At 39.0% G+C, this 23582-nt stretch overlaps 2 protein-coding genes across 10 annotated transcripts; one reads left to right on the top strand and one right to left on the bottom strand.

The window, feature by feature from the left end:
* Positions 1-187: 187 nt before the first annotated feature.
* On the bottom strand, positions 188-11825 carry si:dkey-21c1.4 (uncharacterized). Of its 8 annotated transcripts, XM_048555560.2 has the most exons (5): positions 11000-11823; positions 9878-10315; positions 3591-5064; positions 1129-1233; positions 188-854 (listed from the first exon to the last, which is right to left on the bottom strand). In XM_048555560.2, the coding sequence occupies exons 3-5, from the start codon at positions 5056-5058 to the stop codon at positions 826-828; spliced, it is 1602 nt and encodes a 533-aa protein (XP_048411517.1). In that variant the 5' UTR covers positions 5059-5064; positions 9878-10315; positions 11000-11823; the 3' UTR covers positions 188-825. The 8 variants fall into 8 exon arrangements, 5 of the variants coding, with proteins under 5 accessions (XP_048411517.1, XP_048411515.1, XP_048411513.1 ...); XR_007249915.2 differs by lacking the exons at positions 9878-10315; positions 11000-11823 and adding an exon at positions 3258-3337 and having other exon boundaries at positions 3591-8750; XM_048555558.2 differs by lacking the exon at positions 9878-10315 and having other exon boundaries at positions 11000-11825.
* On the top strand, positions 11293-23300 carry si:dkey-21c1.1 (uncharacterized protein LOC100150256 homolog). 2 transcript variants are annotated; one of them, XM_048555561.2, is made up of 3 exons: positions 11293-11369; positions 17229-17340; positions 19699-23300. In XM_048555561.2, the coding sequence occupies exons 1-3, from the start codon at positions 11347-11349 to the stop codon at positions 19912-19914; spliced, it is 351 nt and encodes a 116-aa protein (XP_048411518.1). In that variant the 5' UTR covers positions 11293-11346; the 3' UTR covers positions 19915-23300. The 2 variants fall into 2 exon arrangements, with proteins under 2 accessions (XP_048411518.1, XP_048411520.1); XM_048555563.2 differs by lacking the exon at positions 11293-11369 and adding an exon at positions 12152-12230 and having other exon boundaries at positions 19699-23298.
* Positions 23301-23582: the final 282 nt, after the last annotated feature.

The raw sequence follows: 23582 nt of genomic DNA, 5'->3' as shown, positions 1-23582 counted from the left end.
GTCAAGAAACTAATTTGTTCTGCTGGCTGATAATGAAAGGTGAACAGCAAGGCATCACCAACATTGGGGGGAGACAGTGGCAAAAGCCTCTGTATCATTCAGAGTCTGGTTCAGAACCGATTGATTGTTAAAAGCAAGAAAACACATTTATGAAAGTAAATAGTAAATTTATTTGAAATTAGTACAGTCAAGCTCCTCATACAAATCTGAAGAAAGCACAAGATAATTTTGCTCAAAGTGTAACCAACTTGATTGTTTGTTTCAGCAAATGCTTTAAGATGTGAAGGTTTTCTTCTACTGAAGCAACTAATGGTACTGCCTACACAATGCTGTTTTTTTTTCTAAACAAAAGAAAAGATTATCTGGAACAAGATTTTGATGGATGGTAGAATGCTAAAAATCCTACAAGTGAGATTATTTTTCTTATTGCCATTTATTTAACTACTTACAAGTCAGTTTTTCCAGAATACTTGCTTGAAAGTTCTATTTATTTTATTTTAAGATATGTTTCCTTCTGTAGTAGTCAGGAAAGTGCATTTTGAAATCACTTTATATCAACAATGACTTACAAAAACAATGACAAATGACAGTCTAAAATAATACCCCTATTTATAGCTTGTAAAATTTTAAAATATCTTCATAGTAAAGCAACTCAAGTATACTCATCTTATTTATGCCTCTCCTACATAATGCAAAGCACAATAACTGAAAGGCACAATAATTAAAATCCACAGCAAAATTTTTGATGTTTTTTCTTCATACAATATCTTCTACCTCTTGATTTTGGAGTGGAATGAATCAGAAAAACATTGTAGTTCCAAAATCTCAATGATATTTTCTCCTGTAGTCGTGTTCTAAAAACAAAGGTTTAAATAGCTGTTAAAGAATTAATGGCTTTAGCAAGAACATCCCCAACTAACTCTACTAGGTGCTGAACAGGAATGGGCACTTTGTTTTTTTTTTAAAACAAGGTGGTGATTGAAAGTCTTGGAAAACATGTTAGTTTGTGATCATGTGCACACTAGTGAGATAATTAGAAACATCATTTTATCCTATTACAATGGTGTTAACATTGAAGGTATTTTCTCTACCTTCCCATGGTCTGTCAAAAGACACTGATGTACTCACTGTTGAAATCATAATTCCAAGTGTAGCTGAAGATTGCACATCCCAAAAGCAAAGTGATCACACCTCCAGCTCTTCTTCTCCATGGGTTCATATATTTACTATGACCTGCAGGAAATAAGTTTCAAAATAATTATTTCTCCTGTTTAATGGACAAATTCGTTTCTACTCTATTGTTCTCCTTTTTTTTAAATCTTTCCTCCTAGGGAACTTGCTACCTATGAGGACAGGCTATTACTCACTATGGAGTGCCAATCAGCAATCAACTGCCAGCTTCTGCTCAATGGTAGCTCTTTTGTAATTCTTCTTTTGTAATCCTTTCTGTCAGAAAATTGCAGGTGTAAGTTCCAACCCACAGACTGAGGAAATCCTGTACTGTTGGAGGTACTAGCCAACATTAGGGCCAGAAGACCTGTGCCATTAAACTTGGGCCTTCCAAATCAATGCAAAAAAAAATCCCAACATACTATTTGGAAGGTGGGGGAGTTTTCCCCAATGATGTCCTGCTCAATACTGTTCCCCCATGTGATATTATTAAAGACAGGATAATCTAGCAGGTCTTTGCAGGAGCATTTCAAACACAAATATGCTTCTATATTTCCTACATTACAGCAGTGACTACACTTAAAAAGTACTTCTGGTCTGTAAAACATTTGGAGCATCCTGAGTTAAAAAAAACTATATAAATTTGAATTGTTCATTAATCAGCATTTTGTAATAAGATTATAAGACCTGTTCTCCCAGGGCTGAGTATATGAGCAAGATAATCTGACATTAGTGCTGATAAAAATGAAAGCTGAGAACTTGTGTTCTGTTAATCTACAGAGATGTACTTTAACGTGTCCGTTACCTCCCTCTTTTTACAACAACCCCACTTACACTATGTGATTATTTCATTACAGGAACAATGACTTTATTTGAACAAATCAAAAAGGGGTAGGTAATGACCTAGTGGTATTATTGCTAGACTATTAATTCAGAGACCCAGATCATGTTCTGAGGGTCTGGTTTCAAATTCTGTCATGGCAAATGCTGGAGTTTGAATTCAATAATAATCTAGAAATAATGATGACTATGAAACCATTGGGGAAACCCCATCTGATTCACTAATGTCCTTTAGGGAAGGTAATCCGCTATCCTTACCTGGTCTGGCCTGCATGTGATGGCAGACCCACAGCATTTGGTCTAGCCAGTGATGCCCACATCCCACGGCTGAATAAGTGAAAAAAAAACCACTGACACCCACGCTATATTATACTTCTATTCTGGTGACAATGCAAGCAAATTTCACAGAATATATTTGGATAACGATTCCTCTTTAAAACAGTGTCTACATAAAAATAAATTGGCAATTTATTGCAGATAAACACACAAGATGCAAAATGGATGTGATTTTGCTTTCTCTCCACCAATAGAATGCTCTGTCCAAGGCACATCATCATACAGCTTCAAAAGAAACATTCAAAGGAAGTTGGACATCATAGGGAGATGGTGAAGAGAATTATACATTTGAGAGGAAGCAATGAGAAAGGAATTGGGGGTTATGATGTGAGTTGGAAGGAAAGTTGGGAGCAGGCTGAAATGGAGCATTAACTAGAACATGAACTGATTACACAGGATACGTGACACAAATAGATCAACATCGATAAACTTTTCCACTATAAAGTTATACTTCAAGCCAGAAGACACAAACAGCACTTTTAACAAAAGGGATACTACACCAAATTTAAAAATTAAGTGAAAAAATGATTTGCAACAGTTAAGCTTTGTTATGAAACTAAGCTACAATGGACATCGGCTTTTGTTGATATAATTCTATTTGTAAGTGTACAAATATTGTGCATATTACTTCTTTAAAGATGCAAAGCATGCAAGTCAAATGTAGGGCAATCCCAGAAGAACATTACATGAAATAGAATTTAAGTTCTACATAGTTGCACAAATCAAGATAGATGTATAAAAAAGTGATTATCCAATGCAAACAATGATCCATTTTGGATTTCCAGGCTACCTGGCTAACCCTATGAAGTAATTTGGACATTTCACTTCTACAGATTGTAGGAAGTATTTTCTTGATGAGAAGGGAATAGCTAGTATCTGCATCCACAGATCAGAACAAATGGTTCAATTACCTCCGTAATATGCATGAGGTGTTTGGCTCAGACATTGAGAAGTTAGAGACACTACATCTTCCAGATAAATATTTGGCCTCCTGAACATCCACAGTAAGGAAATATAGACATTAGTCAGTAAAACAGAGGATAATGAGAGATAAATTATAAATGATTGGGACAAAATATAAAATTATAAAGTTAGATTAGATAATTTTACATTTTGAAGTATTAAAATTGCTCTTTTCCCCAAAGCAAATATTACAAATGTCCAACTAAGTCATGTCACAGTAGGCAATAACCAAAACGTGGCAGAACTAGGATTAAACATTTTAAACATACTACTAATTGTACCTTTTGTGTTTTTACACCAAATGGCAGATAGTCTTATAGATGTTTCCAACTGTTTAATTTGTTCGGGAAGCATTCTCAGTCCAATACTACGGTAGCCTGGATACAGTTCAGGAAACCACTCCATTCCTATCCCAGTTTGCCCACAAAAACAAGGTTCTTTAATCTTTTCATCCAAATGCACTGTTTTCCTGGAGTTCGTTGATGAGAACAAGTCTTTTTTCCAATCATTTTCTTTCTGGGACAAATGCAAATATTCTGATGGTGTGGCACCATTTATGTTGCAGTCACTTGGTTCCATTTCCTTCACATCCACATCATCAATATGTGGTTTGCCTTTATATTTATTTAAATCCTTCACCTGCTCAGAAGTCATAATTTCACTCCAAATGTAATTATTAGCAGAGGAATTACAATGACTTGTCTTTAAAACATCAGCTCTATAACCATTCCTGTTAGCTTTCAAAATAAAATCCTGTTTTACACAGGTTCTTGATTTACACAAATTATTTTTAATGTGATGCCACACACTAGTTTTGATGTTAATTACTGGATGTTGTTCAGTTACTGGTATATATGAGACCATCCTTTTTGTGACTTCATTCTGGCTGGCTTGACATCTTAAATCATCTTGAGAAACTGCATTCTCTCGTCTTGAGAAGTGATGTGAATTTGATTGGATAGCACAAGATAGCTGAGGTACAATTTCATAGGCCTTCAGATCCAACACAGCTGTCCCCTTTTCAAATTCTGGTTGGATGTGAATTTGTTCTAAATTAAGAATTGATTTCCCTTTTGAACAAAATGTACTTTGCGATACCAAGTCAGTGCATCCTTTTTCATTCAGTGGGTCCATTAGAGAACTATGCTCATTATATTCTTGTTTTTTCTTTATACGATTGTCCTTTACAATCTTCTGAGAACTCTTCACTTTTGTTGTGGCAGCGCCTTTTAACCTCATATCTACTTTATCTTCATCACATTTTAAAAAATGCTCACTTGACTTTGTTCTTATGACCATTTCTTTTTTTGCCCATTTAGGTTGTCCTTTAGTTGTCTTACTAACAGACTGTTGACTTTCTTTTTTGATTTGCCATCTCTTGTTCATCAAATCTTCTTGACCTGAAAGTGGTTCATTAATATCTTTGTGCTGAGCACTTTGTACAGAAGCACACAGTTCATTTCCCAAACCTATCGAATGATTGTTCTTTTTTGTTGATGAAACTTCTTCCTTTTGTGTTAAAATCTTTGCTGAGTTTGCTTTAACTTTCATTTTCTTGTTGGATGATGCTGGAGAGCATTTCCAATTTATTTTTTGCTGTGGAATTGCAATATTTATCTCTGTCTCTTTAGAGTTACTTTTACTGTTCACAATTCTGGCCATTTTACAGTGAGGAAGATGTGTTTTCAGTCGCTTAAAAGCTTTACCACAAAATGGACATACTTGCAATCCTGATGAAATATGTTCCATTTTAGACTGGAGAGAAAAACAATATAACCTTAAACCAAAACGGCAAAGTATATGAACTGTTTGTGATTGGTTTAAGCTGTTGGCATTTTTGACATCTGTAAGAATACCATGTTTAAAAACAAGTTTCCCAACATCATTGGCCAAGGTTTTTCTATCCTTTTCCTTGGAGCTCTCAGTAAGGTATCCAAAATTTAATGAATGACCCATTCATCTACTATTTCTTCATCATAATATGACCACTTCAGAATCAGTTCCTCCCCTGAAGATTAAATATTTTCCAGTAAAACTGAAAAATATATCAAGTTTTAAGATAGTGACAATGGGTACGTCATGATAATTAGGTCACAGTTCAAAGCTACCCATCATACTTCTTCCAGGCCATTTCACATTCATTTTACATACTGTGACTCTTGTACAAACAGGCAATACAAATGCAAACTTCTTGATGAGATTTCAAGCAAGAATCACTTTCTTCACAGCTACGCTGTAACGCATTTAACATATATTTGCGCAGCACATTTAAGCTATTAAAATGGCACAAGACACTTCACAGAAGGCATTATAAAACAGAATATGGCACCAAGCTACATACAAGACATTAGGGCACATAGTCAAAGATAACACGGTGTGAAGCTGGATGAACTAAGCAGGTCAAGCAGCATCAAAGGAGCAGGAAAGTTGACGTTTCGGGTTGAGATCCTTCTTCAGAACACCGTGTTATCTCAGATTCTCCAGCATCTGCAGTTCCTACTATCTCAGGGCACATAGTCAAATGCTTGGTTAAAGAAGCTGAGCAAGAGGCCAGAATTGGATAAGCACAGATGCTGCAGCAGTGTTACAGGGTCAAAAAAGATTTCAAAGAATGGGGAAAAGGTAACGCCATGATGGGAATTGAAAGATGAGATTTATAATATTGCAGGTGCAATATTGGCTAATCCAGATCAGGAACCAAAACTTGTCAAAAGCCTAGGTTAGTTATTTTGTACAGGACTTCGTACTTTCGGTCTTTCTAATGAAATTCAACTTTCGCTCTCAAATGCTACAAAGGGTGAAGAAATGCTTAACCCAAGACTGGATTTAACAAAAAGGAATTGAAAGTAATACCTTTAGTAAGACCAGCCATAGCTCAGGTGGGAGAAATATTCTGCCTATATCTTGTGTTGTGCATGGCCAACTGAACTGAATGCACAGTTCCAAATGAAATGTTATTGCATGGCTGCACAACTGCAGCATCTCAAAATGGATGATTTGTGAACAGCCAGCAGGGCGGTTTCAGGTTGCTGCACACCTTTGAAAGCACAGGTAATTTTGGTTGGTATTTTCATGGTTTCTCATTCTGAAAATTGTGGGTCCAAGTCCTACTTCAAAGATTCGCATGAGGTCCAAGCTGACACTCCAGTGCTGAGCTGAGAATGCTGCACTGTCAAAGGTGCTGTCTGTCAGATGGCACAATAAACTGAGACCCAATCTATCTTTAGCAGGATGCAACAGATCCCCTGTGCTATTTCAAATGAGGTTAGAGGAGTTATCCCACATCCCAGTCAATATTTCTTTCTCAACAGACATCAAAAACATGGTTATCAAGTGATTATGACATTCAATTTGTGAGACAACATTTCAGAAATATTTAATTGTTTGTAAAGTGCTTTGGGCCATAGCTAGGGACAGGTGCTATATAAATGCAATATTTCTTTTTCTTCATGCCTACTGAAATTGGAAGCAAGTAATGAAAAAAAATTAAATCTAACAGCGGAGGATTTGTACCTTTTGTGCAGTCATCAGTTAGATGTTCAATGCAAATTACTGGCTTATCATTACAGGCAGCAAGGAACTCGAGTACACTTGAGCATAATTTTGAACGAAACAAACAATTCAAACTCTCAACAGTGGGTGGGGGAAGGTGAACACAAAAATTAGGAAGTCAACAAGAAAGGAAATTGGACTTTTTTTTACATAAAGGTTAATAGATTTCTCAAGTAAGTTCATAGAAGATATTGAAGCAGGCAATTTAAATTATTCCTGCCAAAATGGAAAGATTTTCTGCTGTTATGTTCTTATCATCCTGGGTGAAAATCAAAGCAAACTAGCAGATGGAGATTTTATAATCAGCTAGTTCTTTTCTCTGAACTAATTTTAGCTTCCTCAAATGATTTAAGATCGCTTCTCTTTCTTCATGCACGCCAGTTGGGAGTGGTGAGTTCAAATCCTAACTACTGACTACAACACCCAAGATAGGAGAATTTGGAAAATCACCCAACAAGCAAAGAAACTAAGAGTTGGGAATCGAGGCCTAGGTAATTGAGGTATTTGGGAACAGTTTATGGTTCAGAGGCTCTTGTGGCACATTGTTAGAGCCCTACCTCTGGACCACAGGCCTGGGTTCAAGTCTTACCTGCTTGTGAGGTTTATAATATTCTCTAACCAATGCAAAAATTCGAAAGAATTGTGGATACTGTAAGTAAGAAACAAAAATAGAAAATGCTGGAAAAGTTCAGCATGTCTGGCAGCATCTGTGAAGAAAGGGTCACTTGACTCAAAACATTAACTCTGATTTCTCTCCACAGATGCTGCCAGAACTGCTGAGCTCTTCCAGCACATCTCTCAGCAGGTTGATCAGAAAGTATCTAAAGTCCATAGCCAAGTCAACTATCTCTGGTGGGTGGAAGAAGCACTTTTGACAGGGCTTTTCTTATCTCTAACCTTTCTACTTTCATTCCTATTCCCAGTAAACTGCTACTACCAAGTTCCACACTTCGTCTCCAGGTGCTCCAACATTTCTCCAATAACATCTCGCTGTGTGACACTGCTTTCACTTGGTTCCATTCTTATCTATTTAATCGTAGCCAAAGTAACACTTATATTGTTTTATTTTCCTTCTCCCACACAATTACTTCTGATGTCTCCCTCAAGGATCTAACGTATTTCACATTGATATGTTGTTCTTCAAGTATATCATCCAAAGGAAGAGTATTAGCTTTCACATGTACACTGATCATACCATTCACAACTTCTCCATCGTTCCTAAGTAATCAAATATAATATCTGACATTCAAAAAACTGAATATGCAGAAATTTTCTCCATTTAAGTATTGGAAAGACTGAAGTCATTGATTTGGTCCCTGTTTCATATTCAATTCCGCAACTACCAACTCCGTCCTTCTCCCCAGCAACAGCCAGAGACTAAACCAACCAAAGCTGAGATAGGCATTCAACCACATATTTGTGCCATCATCAAAACCAGCTAATCCAGCTCTGTAATGTCACCTAACTTTACCTTTTTATAGTGCATCTGCTGATGATATTGCCTCTCATACCATTGTTATCTCTATATTCAACTATTTCTTTGCATTCCTGGTTGATCCTATAGTCCACACCCTCTAAACTTGAGGTTGTCTAAGATCTGCTGTCTCGACGTGCAACAAACCCATTCACCTATACAAAATAGGTTTTCAAACCTGCACTGCTTGAACAAGGCTCATTCAGAAGGTCAGGAGGAATGGGATACAGGGGAACTTAGCTGCTTGGATACAGAATTGGCTGGCCAACAGAAGACAGCGAGTGGTAGTAGAAGGAAAATATTCTGCCTGGAAGTCAGTGGTGAGTGGAGTTCCACAGGGCTCTGTCCTTGGGCCTCTACTGTTTGTAATTTTTATTAATGACTTGGACGAGGGAATTGAAGGATGGGTCAGCAAGTTTGCAGACGACACAAAGGTCGGAGGTGTCGTTGACAGTGTAGAGGGCTGTTGTAGGCTGCAGCGGGACATTGACAGGATGCAGAGATGGGCTGAGAGGTGGCAGATGGAGTTCAACCTGGATAAATGCGAGGTGATGCATTTTGGAAGGTCGAATTTGAAAGCTGAGTACAGGATTAAGGATAGGATTCTTGGCAGCGTGGAGGAACAGAGGGATCTTGGTGTGCAGATACATAGATCCCTTAAAATGGCCACCCAAGTGGACAGGGTTGTTAAGAAAGCATATGGTGTTTTGGCTTTCATTAACAGGGGGATTGAGTTTAAGAGTCGTGAGATCTTGTTGCAGCTCTATAAAACTTTGGTTAGACCGCACTTGGAATACTGCGTCCAGTTCTGGGCGCCCTATTATAGGAAAGATGTGGATGCTTTGGAGAGGGTTCAGAGGAGGTTTACCAGGATGCTGCCTGGACTGGAGGGCTTATCTTATGAACAGAGGTTGACTGAGCTCAGTCTCTTTTCATTGGAGAAAAGGAGGAGGAGAGGGGACCTAATTGAGGTATACAAGATAATGAGAGGCATAGATAGAGTTGATAGCCAGAGACTATTTCCCAGGGCGGAAATGGCTAGCACGAGGGGTCATAGTTTTAAGCTGGTTGGAGGAAAGTATAGAGGGGATGTCAGAAGCAGGTTCTTTACGCAGAGAGTTGTGAGAGCATGGAATGCGTTGCCAGCAGCAGTTGTGGAAGCAAGGTCATTGGGGTCATTTAAGAGACTGCTGGACATGTATATGGTCACAGAAATTTGAGGGTGCATACATGAGGATCAATGGTCGGCACAACATTGTGGGCTGAAGGGCCTGTTCTGTGCTGTACTGTTCTATGTTCTATGTTCTAAGTGCCAAGTCCTACTTTCAAAACTCTCAACATATCACCACCATAAGCCTATAAAATATATGTATTACTCCAACTCTGACCACGTACACATCTTAGATTTTAATTCTCTTACCACCCTCAGAGCATCAGCGGCTGAGCTCCAAACTGTAATACCATAGGAAAATGACATGGGACATTTTATTACATTAAAAGGTACAAAGTTTATGTTGCTCTATTCAAAAATGGGGATCTTACATTTCCTAATGCTTCAATCCAGTTACTTCATTTGGCAAATTATCTTATAGGTCCCCAGAAAGGATACACGCCTGGAAGTATGGGCAATAATTGAACACACACTTGAACACTCAGGATAGTACAATTAGACTACTGGAGGAGTATGGGGAATTATACAAATACAAGGACATAATTCTTAGAATGATAGAATTGTTACAGCACAAAGAGAGATCTGTCATCCAGCCAGATCCATGCAAGATCTCTGGAAAAGCAACTTAATCAGTCCCCTCCACCGCCTTGTTTCTGCAGTTTCGCAAATATTTTCAGGAGGATGTGAGGATGGCTCCTCACAATGCCAGAGACCTGGATTCAATTCCACCCTCAGGTGACCATCTGTGTGGAGTTTGCACATTCTCCCCGTGTCTGTGTGGTTTCCTTTGGTGCTCTGGTTTCCTTCCACTGTCAAAAGATGTGCAGATTAGGTGAACAGGCTATGCTAAATTGTCCATAGTGTCCATGAACATACAGGCTAGGTTGATTAGCCATGAGAAATGCATGGTTACAGGGATAGAGTGGTGGGGGGAGGGGGGTGAGAGTCTGGGTCACAAGCTCTTTGGAGGGTTGGTATGGACTTGATGGGCAAACTGTTTCCACACTGTAGTGATTCTATGACTAACAATTATCCAATGCCTTCTGAAAGCCACAATTAAATCTACCTTCAACATTCACTCAAGCTATGCATTCCACATTCAAGCCACCAATTGTGCCAAAAAGATATTCTTCCATTGCTTTTGGTCTGCCATTCTCCCTAAACACTTCGCCAAAAGAAGTTCCTCTGTATCTGATGAAGGGTCTAGGCCCGAAACATCAGCTCCTAATATGCTGCTTGGCCTGCTGTGTTCATCCAGCTTCACACTTTGTTATATTGGATTCTCCAGCATCTGCAGTTCCCATTATCTCTGTATGTGTGTCAGTCCAGATTCAGAGTTTGAACACTAAACAGGTGAACACCAAAAATCTCTTCTCGATCTTTACTGCCATACTCCAAGTCCTTCAGCCCTGTCACACACAACATGAACCTTTCTTGCATCCAACACCATCACATTCTCCCTAATTGATGGTTCAACTTAAATAGATACTTACAGACCTTTTCTTTTATCGTATCTCCAGCCTGACTCCCAAACTCACATTTTAAATTCAGAAGTATTTACACTGCTGTTTTATTTTACATCACCGCAAAAAACATCTCACTGCAAATTCTGACTCTCGCATTTTCTCAAAACACTCTGCAATCGTCTTTTTACAGCATGAAAACTGCAATTATCAATCCGTTCTCTGGTTTTAAAACTAACAAAGTGACTACGCCTCGACTTGTTTCAGGCGACGTTTTTTCTGAGGAACGTTTATGAGGCACAGCGGACTCAATCTGGTCGGGCACCTTCCGGTGGGGAGAGCGGACATCCGGTCCGTCCGCTTCGGGATCCCCGTTGATGGCAGCGTACGGAACGAGAAGGTAGAAAGACTGCGAGAGAGATAGCCGGAATTGCGGAGAAACAAGCCCCAAGGGTCTAGGCCCGAAACGTCAGCTTTTGTGCGGACTCAGGTGCTGCCGAGCCTGCATGCAGCTCCACACTTTGGTATCTTAACCAAATTGGGGGCCGTTAGGAAAGAAAAACGGAAATTGTTGGAGAAAGTGATAATGGGAACTGCAGATGCTGGAGAATCCAAGATAATAAAATGTGGAGCTGGATGAACACAGCAGGCTCAGGAGCACAAAAGCTGATGTTTCGGCCCTAGACCCTTCATCAGAGCAATTGTTGGAGAAACCTCAGGACGTCTGACAGCATCCGTCCAGAGAGAAAAACAAGGTTAACGTTTTGGCTTCTGTGCTGAAGGAAGGAAGCGAGACTCAAACGTTAACTGTTCTCTCCTCAGAATTTTCCATCCTGCTGCAGCAACTTATGATTGTTTCTGATTTGGTTTCGCTATTTTTATGGTTTTAGGTTGTTTGCAGCTGGGTTTCTGTTAGTCACGCTCCTCCTCCACACGATGGTAACGCCTACATACCATAGCCACGCCCCCTGTGCATGTTTCCCCGCCCCCATTGCACCTCCGACCCCGCCCCAGCAGCCGTTATCACCGCCTTATCAGCGCATTGTCCCGCCTCATGACGCAATTCATCCGCCTGGCACTGGCACGTTCACTCCGGCCCCCTTCCAGTGCCGATTGCTGCGCAGGCGCAATCGGCGGGCTACGCGGCGTCACTATCAGCGCGTCATCGTGCGTGACTCCGCCCCTTAGTCTTGGCCCCGCCCCCCGGCCCAGGGACTCAGACAGCGAGCAGCAGCCGGGGTTAGATGTTATCTGACGGCAGGTGAGCGGTAGTTCGGCTCCTTCCACTACCCCCGGTATCGCCCCTACAACCCGCTGCTTCTCCTTTTTCCGTCACATAAGTCTCTGAGGAGAGAGCGAAGGGGGAGGCCTGTGAAGCTGGGCAGATGACGTGCAGGCGGGGTTCAGGTCACCGCGGGCGGCCTGCACAGGGTTTAAGGCCCGTTGCCCAGCCCGAGGAGGGCTGGTATCTCCACAGCGTCGGGCTCTGTGGATGGGAGAGGGGATGGGCGGGAGCAGCCTCAACAGTATAGCCTGCTAATAGGGGAAAGAAGCCGATCTGTTGGACTGAGGCCCCGTGTGGCGCAGGCAGAAGACTGCCTGTGAATACGGGTCTGCAGGCCTTCTGACTATAGTGGTCTATATAGGAGGCCTATAGTGATCCATCAGCTCGGCTCTTTCTCCCCCCTGTCCAGACTTGACAGTCACCTCAGATGGAGGTCTGTTAAAGTCACGTTCCCCGTTCCAAGCGGGAGATGGATTGTCTTTGAGTCTTTACACCTCCTCTCCAATATGGTGGCAGTTCATTGTGAGTTTGGGTTTATCAGTCCGTAGGGGAGAAGTGGTGCAGTTTTGGCTTTATACTCTTCGGTGGCTGTAGCTCCGACGTTTTTGATAAATTGTGAACAACGATCAGGATTGCCTTTCATGTCCTTGCTGCCAATTGCTTTCTACTGTTTTGCAGCACCGTTAGTTTCAGTTAATGTTCTTGGAATCATTGAATTGTCGCATTTATTAAGGCTACAAGCGAGCAATAAATCCTTTCATACTAGATTATCAACTAGTCAAACTAAGAATGACTATGTTTCTCCTCTTGAGCTGACTCTGATGCAGTTATCAGTGTTTTGAGATGGGAGTTTGTGTGTCTGGCATTTGATAATTCATTTCTTGGTGTATAGAAACATTGTGCAGACATTTAAAATCGAATTTTGAAGATGTCTTAATTTCAAAACCAGACATGGCTATCCAAAGTTAAGCAAACTTCATTCAGGTTCATGCCAGAAGAAGTGGTGAAGGCTGGTACAATTACAATATGTAAAAGACATCTGGATGAGTACATGAATAGGAAGGGTTTAATAGATGGATATGGACCAAATGCTGGCAAATGGGACTGCATTTATTTAGGATATCTGGTTAGTATAGACAAGTTGGACCAAAGGGTCTGTTTCTGAGCTGTATATCTCTATGATTGTATGGCACTAGTGTTAAAAACAAATTTTATTTTATACTTAAACTGTTCCATTTTTGTCAACGTCAGGCTGAAGTGCAACACATTTTAACACACGGTAAAGGATCTCTAGTTTTAAATGGAGAAAAACTCTGCACCTGCTTGTCAGCTTCCTATTTTCTGATCGTATTTTTATTCTGAGAGCTTCTGTATTCAAAGATGTGCTCCAGATATTAAAGTATGCTTTTTTAACCAAATAATTATTCATTCAAGTTACTAAAACACAGATTTTTAAAAATGTCTTTTATTCCTGGTAATCTTCCATTAAATCTTTTAGGATAATGATGAAAAGAATTATGCTAAAAGTTATGTTTTTGACTGTATTTTCCTACACGTATTACTATGTGGAAAGTTTTTGCCTTATTTTTGGGGGAAATGCTGAATTTGCCTGCTTGAATGGAAGAACCTGAACAAAGTTTTACATTTGTAAAATGCCTGTTAGATGATCTTAAGACGTGAGATCTAAAAACAAGTTGGTACTACAGCTATATCTGTACATAGAAAATACCTATATAAAGGGATCCTAATAAATCTGAGGTATTAAGGATACATAAGGTATCTTGACTGTGATTAGAAAGTTGTAAATGAATGGCTGTCCCTAATCTGGATCATGTGTAGTCATAGTCTGCACTGAAAACACATGGAGGGTCAAAGCGGCATAGAGTGAAAAAGAACATTTTTAGGGGAATGATCAGCTACTAGACATGCTAAATGACCCAGTGATGGGAATAGTCAATCGGTGACTGATACACAACATAATTCGGGCAATTTTTACAATGTCATACCAGAAGGAGTACAGCTATGGAAGTCAATGCTAAATCGCAGTACTTGGCTGGAAGGGTCAATGATGCAGGAAGTTGTTACTGTGTGAAATTCCTTCATGAATAACACAAATATTTGAATTCTGAAGTTAAAAACTATCCTGGAAGCGGACTGACCTGATGATTATGAAGCATGTACAGTTCCACAAGACATTGCATTGTGTAGTTTGTTTAATTCTACAAAGCATGGTTGAAATGGTTTCACCTCATTCCTTAATGGTCTAGCCCTTAACTTTAAGGTTTGAATTTATTGTTAGTATTTGAATTAGAAGCAAGATTTAATAAGATCATGACTGATATAAGTTTGGCCTAATCCCACATGACAACAGGATGATATATGGAGCAATAATTAAAAATAGTTTACAAACACTAACAAAAGTGTGGCAAAATCTTTTTATGTAGTTTCTCAGCAATGATCGAGCTAGTGTGCCAATTCATCAATTTTACTTAGAAGAACAAGCATTCAAATCGGGAGTAGGAATATGCTACTTAGCCCGTCAAGTCTGCTCTGCTATTTAGCAAGGTTATGGCTGATCAAATTACTCCGCATTACCAGTTATCTTGATGCCCTTTTTCCCTTGGTTACCAAAGATTTATTGATTTCTGTCTTAAAAATGATTCTGTCTTAGTTTCCACTGTGTTTTTGAGTAAGATGCTTCCAAAGATTCTTGACCATCTGTGAGGAAAACAGCCATCCCAAATTCAGATTCTTTTCACGTTTACCTGTCAAGATCCCTAAGGATCTTGTATATTTCACTCAAGTCTCCTCTTATTGTTCTAAACTCTGGCAGTTACAAACCTTAACATGTCCAACTTTTCCTCCTAAGACAATCTGCCCATTCCAAGTGTTAGTTGACTGAAGCTTTTCTAAAAGAAAGCCAGTCGTTTTTCTGGAATATAACCCAAGAATAAAAGATTGCTGTTAGTGACAAGCTCCTAACCATAAGCTCTATTGCAATTGCAAGGCACTGACTTTGAAGTTGGATATAGGAGAAAAATTGCAGAAATGTGAGATCAGTGCGACTTCATGGTCCTGTATTTTGTTCACATAGGTGGTTCATTTCCATGATATAAACTAGTCCCATGTGGTCCAGATTTTGGCAACATTTTAAGTTTGTTCAATGTCTGTAGATTGCTTTGAGGTTTTTGTGGATGTGCAGAAATAAAAATTAATAGCTTCGGAAAGGACATAATTTTTGAATCAGTTATGTCAGAAAATTTACTTCATTCCATTCAAGTTTTAAGTGTTTTGAAGAAGGCACAATGATTAAAGGTTAAATAATGGAACTTGAGTCCAAACTACAATTGGAAAAATAGGAGAAAGTAAAATCATTCCAAAAATGTTTGCCACCCAGGCTCAGTACTTAAATTTGGTACGGTATGTACTTTACAAGTACGTGATGCACAATGTTTGTCTATTTTATCTAAGGAAATGCTTCTAAAACCGCAAGATCAATCACAGTTGAAGCTTGCCACAAACTTCAGTATAAAAAGTTTGCATGTGTCTCGTGCCTTTCATGACCTCTGTCTCAAAATACTTCAACAAATACTTTTGAAATGTGGTCATTTGTAATGAAAGAAATGTGATAACTGATTCTCACACTAGTTCTTAAACAGCAAAAAGATAATGATTAGGTAATCTCTTTCAGATGTTGGTTGAAAGATGTAAATAAGCCAGGAACTGGGGGAAACATTCCTGGTCTTTTTCATACAGTGCTGTGGGATCTTTTATGAGTACAGAACTGGCCTTGGAGTCATCCAAATGGTGCCAGGAAACCTTGAAATTCAACACACACTCAGTAAATGTTGATCTGAATTATCTGCTTAAGAGTGACACTATCATGTAACAAGCAAACAGCTAGAGATTGTGCAACAGAATCAGCTGTGGAGATAGTGGGAAGAAGGGTCTCGACCCGAAACGTTAGCTTTCCTGCGCCTCTGCTGCTTGGCCTGCTGTATTCATCCAGCCCTACACCTTGTTTTCTCAGAATCAGCTGCAGCTTAATTTTGAATCATTGGGTGTGGGTGTTACTTGACAAGGTCAGCATTTGTTCCCCATCCCCAACAGTGCTCAAGAATATGGCAATGTGCTACAGGTACACTCTCAACCCTGCTAAGAAGGAAGTCCCAGGAATTTGATCCTGTGATAGTGAAGGAACAGCAATAAAGATCTAATTCACAATGATGTGTTTCCACATGAGTGGTGACAGTGTTTCCAAAATGGTCCCCAAGGGGATTGAAGGCTATGGGGTTGTTTGGGAAAATGGAGTTGAGGTAGAAAATCCTATTGAATGGCAGAGCAAAATCTTGCTCCCATTCTTATGAAGACAGATTGTTGGGACTTTCACCCATTCAGTGTCTTCCTTCTTCACTTACAAGCTTAACGTAATCACAGGAGCTTGGTCTGGTTTACTGAGAGATAGAGGGAGAGGAATTGAAGTTTAGATTTGATAGAGTTCCAAATTCCTATAACACTTGTTTGTTTACACTGCAGTAGAAAACTGGAAACTAGGCACTGGGCAATACCAACTGCCCCAGTCTGGTGAGAAAGGTGGAGGCAGTCCCTCAGACACGTTAACTGACCTCATAATGATGGTAGGAGTTGAGGGGGCATAACCCAACTACCCTCTGCAGCTAAAATTTGCTGTACACCATATAGTATTAGGTGGATATCTCAACATTACTGTTCATGATCATCAGTTTTATATGACACCAAGACGGTGGGCATTTCCTTCTATTGTTTACTGTAATGCTGAGCTTTAACAATTTGCTATTCTAGATTTTTACAATTGTTGAATACAGTTTTAAAACTGTATATCATTATTCAAGGTTTTTTTGTGAATCTTGTGAAAGAAAGTTAAGTTGAAGTAATTGTACACTTTAATTGGTGTCTGTAGATTTTAATTAAGGTTTTGTTCTCTCACTCTGTCAGGAAGCGACGAAGGAACTGTAACAATGAAGAAAACCATTCTGTTCCACCACCGAAACGTCTCAGCAATAGTACATTGTTGCAGGATCTACCAAGAGACAGCTGGGACTGCGAGGTTAGAAACAAACTGTAAAATTGTAGTATTAAGTAGCCCAAGGACTGTGACCTTCAATCACATTGTCTGACAGTTAACTGCATGAATTGATACTTGGTTGTAGTAATTATTGCTCTTGTTCCAAAATAAAAAGCTAGCTATTAAATACTGTTGATTGTTGTAAATAACCAGCTGGTTCAGTAAAGCCATTTAGGGAAGGAAATCCACCATCCTTACATGATCTGGCTTACATGTAACTCTAGACACATAGCAGCGTGGTTAACTCTTAACTACCCTTTATACAATTAAGGGTTGGTAGTACATGCTGGTCCGGCCAGCAATGTTCATATCTCACAAACAAATTAGAAGTAATTTTCCCAGCTGATAAAAGACACGTCCAAACCAATATCTGGTAAATATCAGAACATCCCATTGCCTTTTGTAACTAAGCTAATAAAAGGTTTTTAAGATATTTCTAATTAGCCTATTCAGAGATGTTGCAACTCACCCCTGGAGCAGGTGGAACTTGAAATTGGGCCTCCTGGCTCAGAGGTAGGGACATTACCATTGAACCACAAGAATACTTTGAGGATTTAAAACAAAATTCAAAATCTCTTTATTTAACCTGTTATTCTAATCAATCTGTTCAGAGATATCATTACATACCTCTGGAGCAGGTGGGACCTGAGCGTAGGCCTCTCAGTCCAGGGATAAAGATGCTACCTCTGCACCAGAAGATCTGTTAGAATCACTTTGGCTTACATTGATTTTCCAGCCTGCAGTTAAATCTTAGTGTTTTTTTTAGAAGAGATATTTTCTAGTCAACCTGTTCAGAGATATGATGACACAGATTAAGGGTGGCACAATGGCTCAGTGGTTAGCACTGCTGCCTCTTGGCATCCGGGTTCACTTCAAACCCTCAGGTGACTGTCTGTGTGGAGTTTGCACATTCTCCCCGTGTATGTCTGAGTTTCCTCTGTGTGCTCCAGTTTCCTTCACGCAGCCTAAAGATGTTCAATTTAGATGGATTGGTGATGCTAAATTTCCTGTTTTATCCAGGGATATGCAGGCTTGGTGGATTAGTCGTGGAAAATGTGGGGCTGCAGGATTGAAGGGGGCCACCCGGCAGCAGTGGGGGCGGGAGGGGAGGTGGGTCAGTGTGGGATCACTAGGCTGAATGTCCTGCTTCCGTGTCATGGGGATTCTATGATTCTACTTCTGGAGCAGGTGTGACCTGAATCCAGGTCTCTGGCTGAGAGTTAGGGACATTATAACTGCACCACAAGAGTCCTGATTGAGGTTTTTAATTTTTTTTAATTTAACCAATTTTTCTAAGCAAGCCCTTCAAAGATATTATTACATGCCTGTGCAGATGGTACTTGAATGTGGGCCTCCTGGACCAGGGGTAGGAACACAGCCTCCACACCACAAAAGAATGCCCACTGAGATTTTTTAAACATTGGATGATATACAGAATTCAGGTTAAGGCAGTTGCAGTGACATAAAAGTTATTTAGCAAACAGTGGCCGAGTTGGATACTTTCTGAACTCTGGTTCAGCAGATCTTTAGCTAATTTTGTTATTCTGCTGTCTGGGAAACTATTCAAGAAGAAAGGCTGTCCAAAATGCTTGTTTTCCTTCCACATTGGGGTATAGCGAGCAATTCTGCTGTGTAAATTTCATATTGATTTATGTATTAGTAACTCAGCTTGGTTAAGTTGAAGAATAGAGACAAATTAAGCCTGCAATCTCTGATTAGCTGGGTTTCAAATTTCTGTCTGAAGGCTTAGAAAGTCTTTTCATCTGCTAATTGGTTTCAACTTTTTTGAACTTTTTCCTAATATGGAGTATTGGAAAATTGTACTCCTCCATTTAGTGAATTTGGGTTTTAGTATTTATAACAAGGGAGTAGTCTTTTCTAAGCCTTTGTAAGTGGAAAGTTCAAAATGTGAAACAATTAACATAAGAAATACCAGTGAGCTAGTAATCAAGAATCTGTAGTGGGGTAGGGAAGGCAAATAATATGACTGACATACTCATCCTTTGCCAGTGCAGTCGTCGGCCTGGATATGGACTGCAGTGAACAAAAGGCTTCCCCCAACCTGCCAAATTTAGCATATATCCTGATGACTCTGCCACTGCCTGTGTCGCTCTTTCTCCGTAATTACGATGTAATTTGTAAAAGTAGGATGAATAGGTATTCAAATAGAATTAAAGAGCTTTCTGGCTTCACAATGATCATATAATGTACCAGATGCTAATACAAGGAAGTGTAGATACATTTAACTTGTGCTGAGAAGTTTCAATTGTATGTGTAATATTTGTTAGAGTAGTGTTCTCGAGTTTTTCTCACCACCTAAACACACTCTTCTTTCTGCAGTCCTCGAGCAGTGATAGCAGCAGTATAGTCAGCAGTCCTGACAGACCGAATGGACACTTACCAGCTGAAGCCAATACTAAACCAGGCAACAGCTCGACTATGCTTCCGTTTTCTGATTCCAGCGAACAGTCTGCACAAGGCCCGTACTTTCAAATCAATCAGATCCTGAGAGAGGCACACTTCTATAGCTTACATCAACGTGGACACCAAACGTGACCAGAATGGGACTGTGTGCCTTCAATGAAGGACAGGGACTGTAAATGTAATCTTTTGGAGTGGATGTTTGTACTTAGATGATTTAAATTGCACAATCTTTTTCCTTTTTTGCTCCATTTGGTTTAAAGTTTAACATCTTTTCACTTTTTAAATGCCCTTGGACAAATGTAATATCAAAATTGTGCAGGCTATAATGGCACAACTGTAGCCTTGATTGCTTCATTTACCCTGTTTGGCATCGTTCTAATTTAGTAAATCTGTTCACTGTGGAATTAATCTGCAAATGAGCAAAGTCCTCCAGTGATGTTGCAACAGGAGTTCTTGAAGAAACAAGAAGAAAGTGGCTATTTTTGAAAAACTGTAGGGTCAACTTGGACTAAAAAGTGTATTTGCATTCCTCTGCATTTTAAGAAGTGATGTATACTGGAATGTGACCAGTTTGAGCGTCTTTTAAAATCTTACTGTACTAGGCTTATAACAGTTTTCTTGGTATTTTACAACAAATTTTTCTTTGAGACTCTAATACTATAGCTGAAAATTTCCACTTATTGTGAAATTGCATTGCCATTCAGAGACTGAAGCAGATACAGTAGTGGAATTTCTATCATTATTTGAGTAAAAAATGAATGCCTCTGCAGATCTAAGCTGTATGCTTGGAGTTTTTTTTAAATCGGGCTTCATTCCACCAAAAAATGTGAAGATGGGTTGTGTCAATCTAGGTTTCCGTAGTTCTTTGTATTGTGTTGGGCCTGCATTTGATACAAGTCATCTTGTACTAAACCTGAACATGTCCTTAAATATAATATAGTTTAAACGTTTTCTTTAAGTTATGCCTCCAGTTGTAAGCAGATTGTAGATATTTATATTTTGCCGGTTTTGCATGCAGACATGCTTGGTGTTACAACATTCAGACAGCCATCAAGAGCTTCCTAGATAGCTCAGTGACTAGCTGAGCTGCACAGACCATAAAGGTTTGAGTTGTTAATTTTCTCAGTTGGGGCAACAGTATAGAGAATCTGCAATTGAAGATGTGCATCCGGGGACAGGTTCAGACAAAGTACAGCTCAAGGTTCAGTCACAGTGACCCTTGTGCTCAAATTAGCTGCTGACAACTAGACGAGATGTGCCAGAGGATGCCTTTGGAACTGTCTTAACTGGGAGTCACACTTGTAGGAATTTGAGGGTAGTTACAAAAAGGAAGATAATTTTTTTCTCTTTTTAATTATTTTATATTGTTATGATTGGGTAAACATGTAACAGGTATGATACAGTCAATGACATTCCTAATTACACTCAAACCTCAGGGTGCACATGCCTGACTCTTGATTTGGAATGGGGTTGGGAATTTGTTCTTTGTCAGGGATTTTTATTTTAAAGTTATTGTAGAGTCTGAAATTTTATTTTATTTGTAAGCCTAAAGACACCAAGTTTTACCTTCAGAAGTGAGTACAAAATTATTGTAACCCTTTGCATTCAATAAAATCAGTAAGATAATTTGAAATGCAATCAAGAATACAGTGTGGAAGCCATACTACATGAACAGAATCTTTGATAATGTCTTCAAGGTATTGAGGCTGAGGGCACTGTGTGCTTTTCTAAGCAACAACTTTTAAATTTTTATATATCACTTGCACTGAAGATCAGGTTCAGTTTGGAGCATTGACAGGATAAGATTCCTGCCAATTTTCTCTTGAGTTGTCCCTTTTTGGCTGGTTGTGGAAGCAGCTTGGCTGGTAGAACGTGTGTTCCTATGACCAGTGATTTGCTGAGAAATAAATCCCATCAATTTGATCCTTTTTATGGTTTGTGAGTTTTACAGTCCAATTGCACTCAGTTTTATTCATAAAAATATCACTGATAAATTTAACTTGACAATTAAATTTACATTTGAGCTGCACTTTATCTCCAAACTAAACTCATGATGAATAATCGAAGAATTGGTCCTCTGGACTACAGGTAAAGTTCTATTTTGGTATCTTGTTTTAATTTATGGAAGTGAAAAATATCTTCTGTTGGCAAATTTGGATATCACACTTGTCTTTTTGAACATCAAGGATAGGATTGCAAAATACAACATGAAGATCTAAAATTGCAGCCAATTTATTTTCAAGGAATATTTTTAGAAATGCTGTCATTCATTACATCAGAGTGGGCAGAGTATAATTCTATGCCAGTATTTCCTTTTAGTCATACAATTGAGTAGCTGCCATTAACATCATAGGTAGGAAGAAAATGAATTCTACAGCAAGTAGTTAAAAATTATTGCACTGTTTTCTGTATTTAAAATTGTTATCTTACTGAAATTGCATTCCATGTTCTTTGCTGTAAAGCAGAACAAACAGGGAAATTATACTTTTTCTAATTCACTCAACATTACATGGGTAGGTCATCGATGGAGCTCAGTAAAACACTGTGGAGGGTCACAGTTGAAGAAACAGGCAGTATGATGGAATTTAACTGTCAACAATAGTTTCTAGTGGATAGTAAGGCATTTTAACCTGGTTTGTTTACATCAGCTAATTTGATTTTTGAAACTCAATTTTGAACCAGATACAATAGTTTGGTAATTTTTTGTTTGCCTTCAACTGACTTATTTATAGTGGGTTTACAGTTTAGAGTTTAAAATTCGGTGTTTGGAGTTTAAATGTCAAGCAAATTCATTTTTAAGTATATAAAAAATAATCATGGCTGTTCAAGATCTCAAACATATTGTTAAAGCCAAAATGCATCTGTTTGAGAGATTCAGGTTTCTTTTTCGAGAAAATCCATTTCTTGCTTTCAACAATTTTGAAATAAAATTTATTTTACCTAATTTTCTGACTCGGTCTTTAATTTCAGAGTTATTGAAAGCACAGGCAATTTTGTAATGCACGTTTTCAACGTAATTTGTTTTGAGTTGCCTCGGTTCTCCACTCTATGAAAATGTAATTCATGCTAGTGACAGTCATTCTGATATTCTCTCCAATCCTTAAATATAGTTTAAACAAATGTTAAGCAGATGTTGAAGCAAGGGCTATTAAAATATGCTTCCTTAATACTGAGGTTAGGTCTCTTTAAATACAGATATGTGATAGTTTGTCATGATAGAAAACCTCAGAGTTCCTAATGTGGACTAAACTGGCACAAAACCAAGGTTGGGGAGGGGTTTGATTTGTAGCAGAAAAGTGAAAGAAAATCATTTTTAAATGATAATGAGGTGGTGATGTGTTCACTTGAATCACAGGCATAGTGGGCAAGATTTAATGTTATGAACACAATATGCTAATGTTTGTACACTCCAGGCTACAAGTTTCAATATGGTCCAGCCTAGGAGTATTTTTGGGACAGTAACAAAGCATATTGATGTGATTCATTTGACTGCAGTTTTCATAGTTAACTGGGAAACCAAAATCAATTTGCAGAGACAATGTAGATATCATATTGGAAAATAAATCTTTGCAGGTACAGTAATGTACCACCTTTGATTTTACCCGATTACAAGAAGTCTTTTTTGCTATGAGTTGTAGGTAGGGGCTGGCTTTCGTATTTACTGGTTGCCTCTGCCTCTGTTACAGTATTTCCTGACAAAACTACTGAAAACGTGGAATTGTAACAGAATAGACACGGGTGGCTGATGGAGTTCAATGCAGAGAAGCATTAGGTGATATACTATGTCAGGCTTCATTCGT

Source organism: Stegostoma tigrinum, chromosome 22 (genome assembly GCF_030684315.1).
Source record: "Stegostoma tigrinum isolate sSteTig4 chromosome 22, sSteTig4.hap1, whole genome shotgun sequence".
Taxonomy (NCBI): Eukaryota; Metazoa; Chordata; class Chondrichthyes; order Orectolobiformes; family Stegostomatidae; genus Stegostoma; species Stegostoma tigrinum.
The sequence above is the reverse complement of the archived record's forward strand: the minus strand, read 5'-3'. Positions and strand labels throughout refer to the sequence as shown.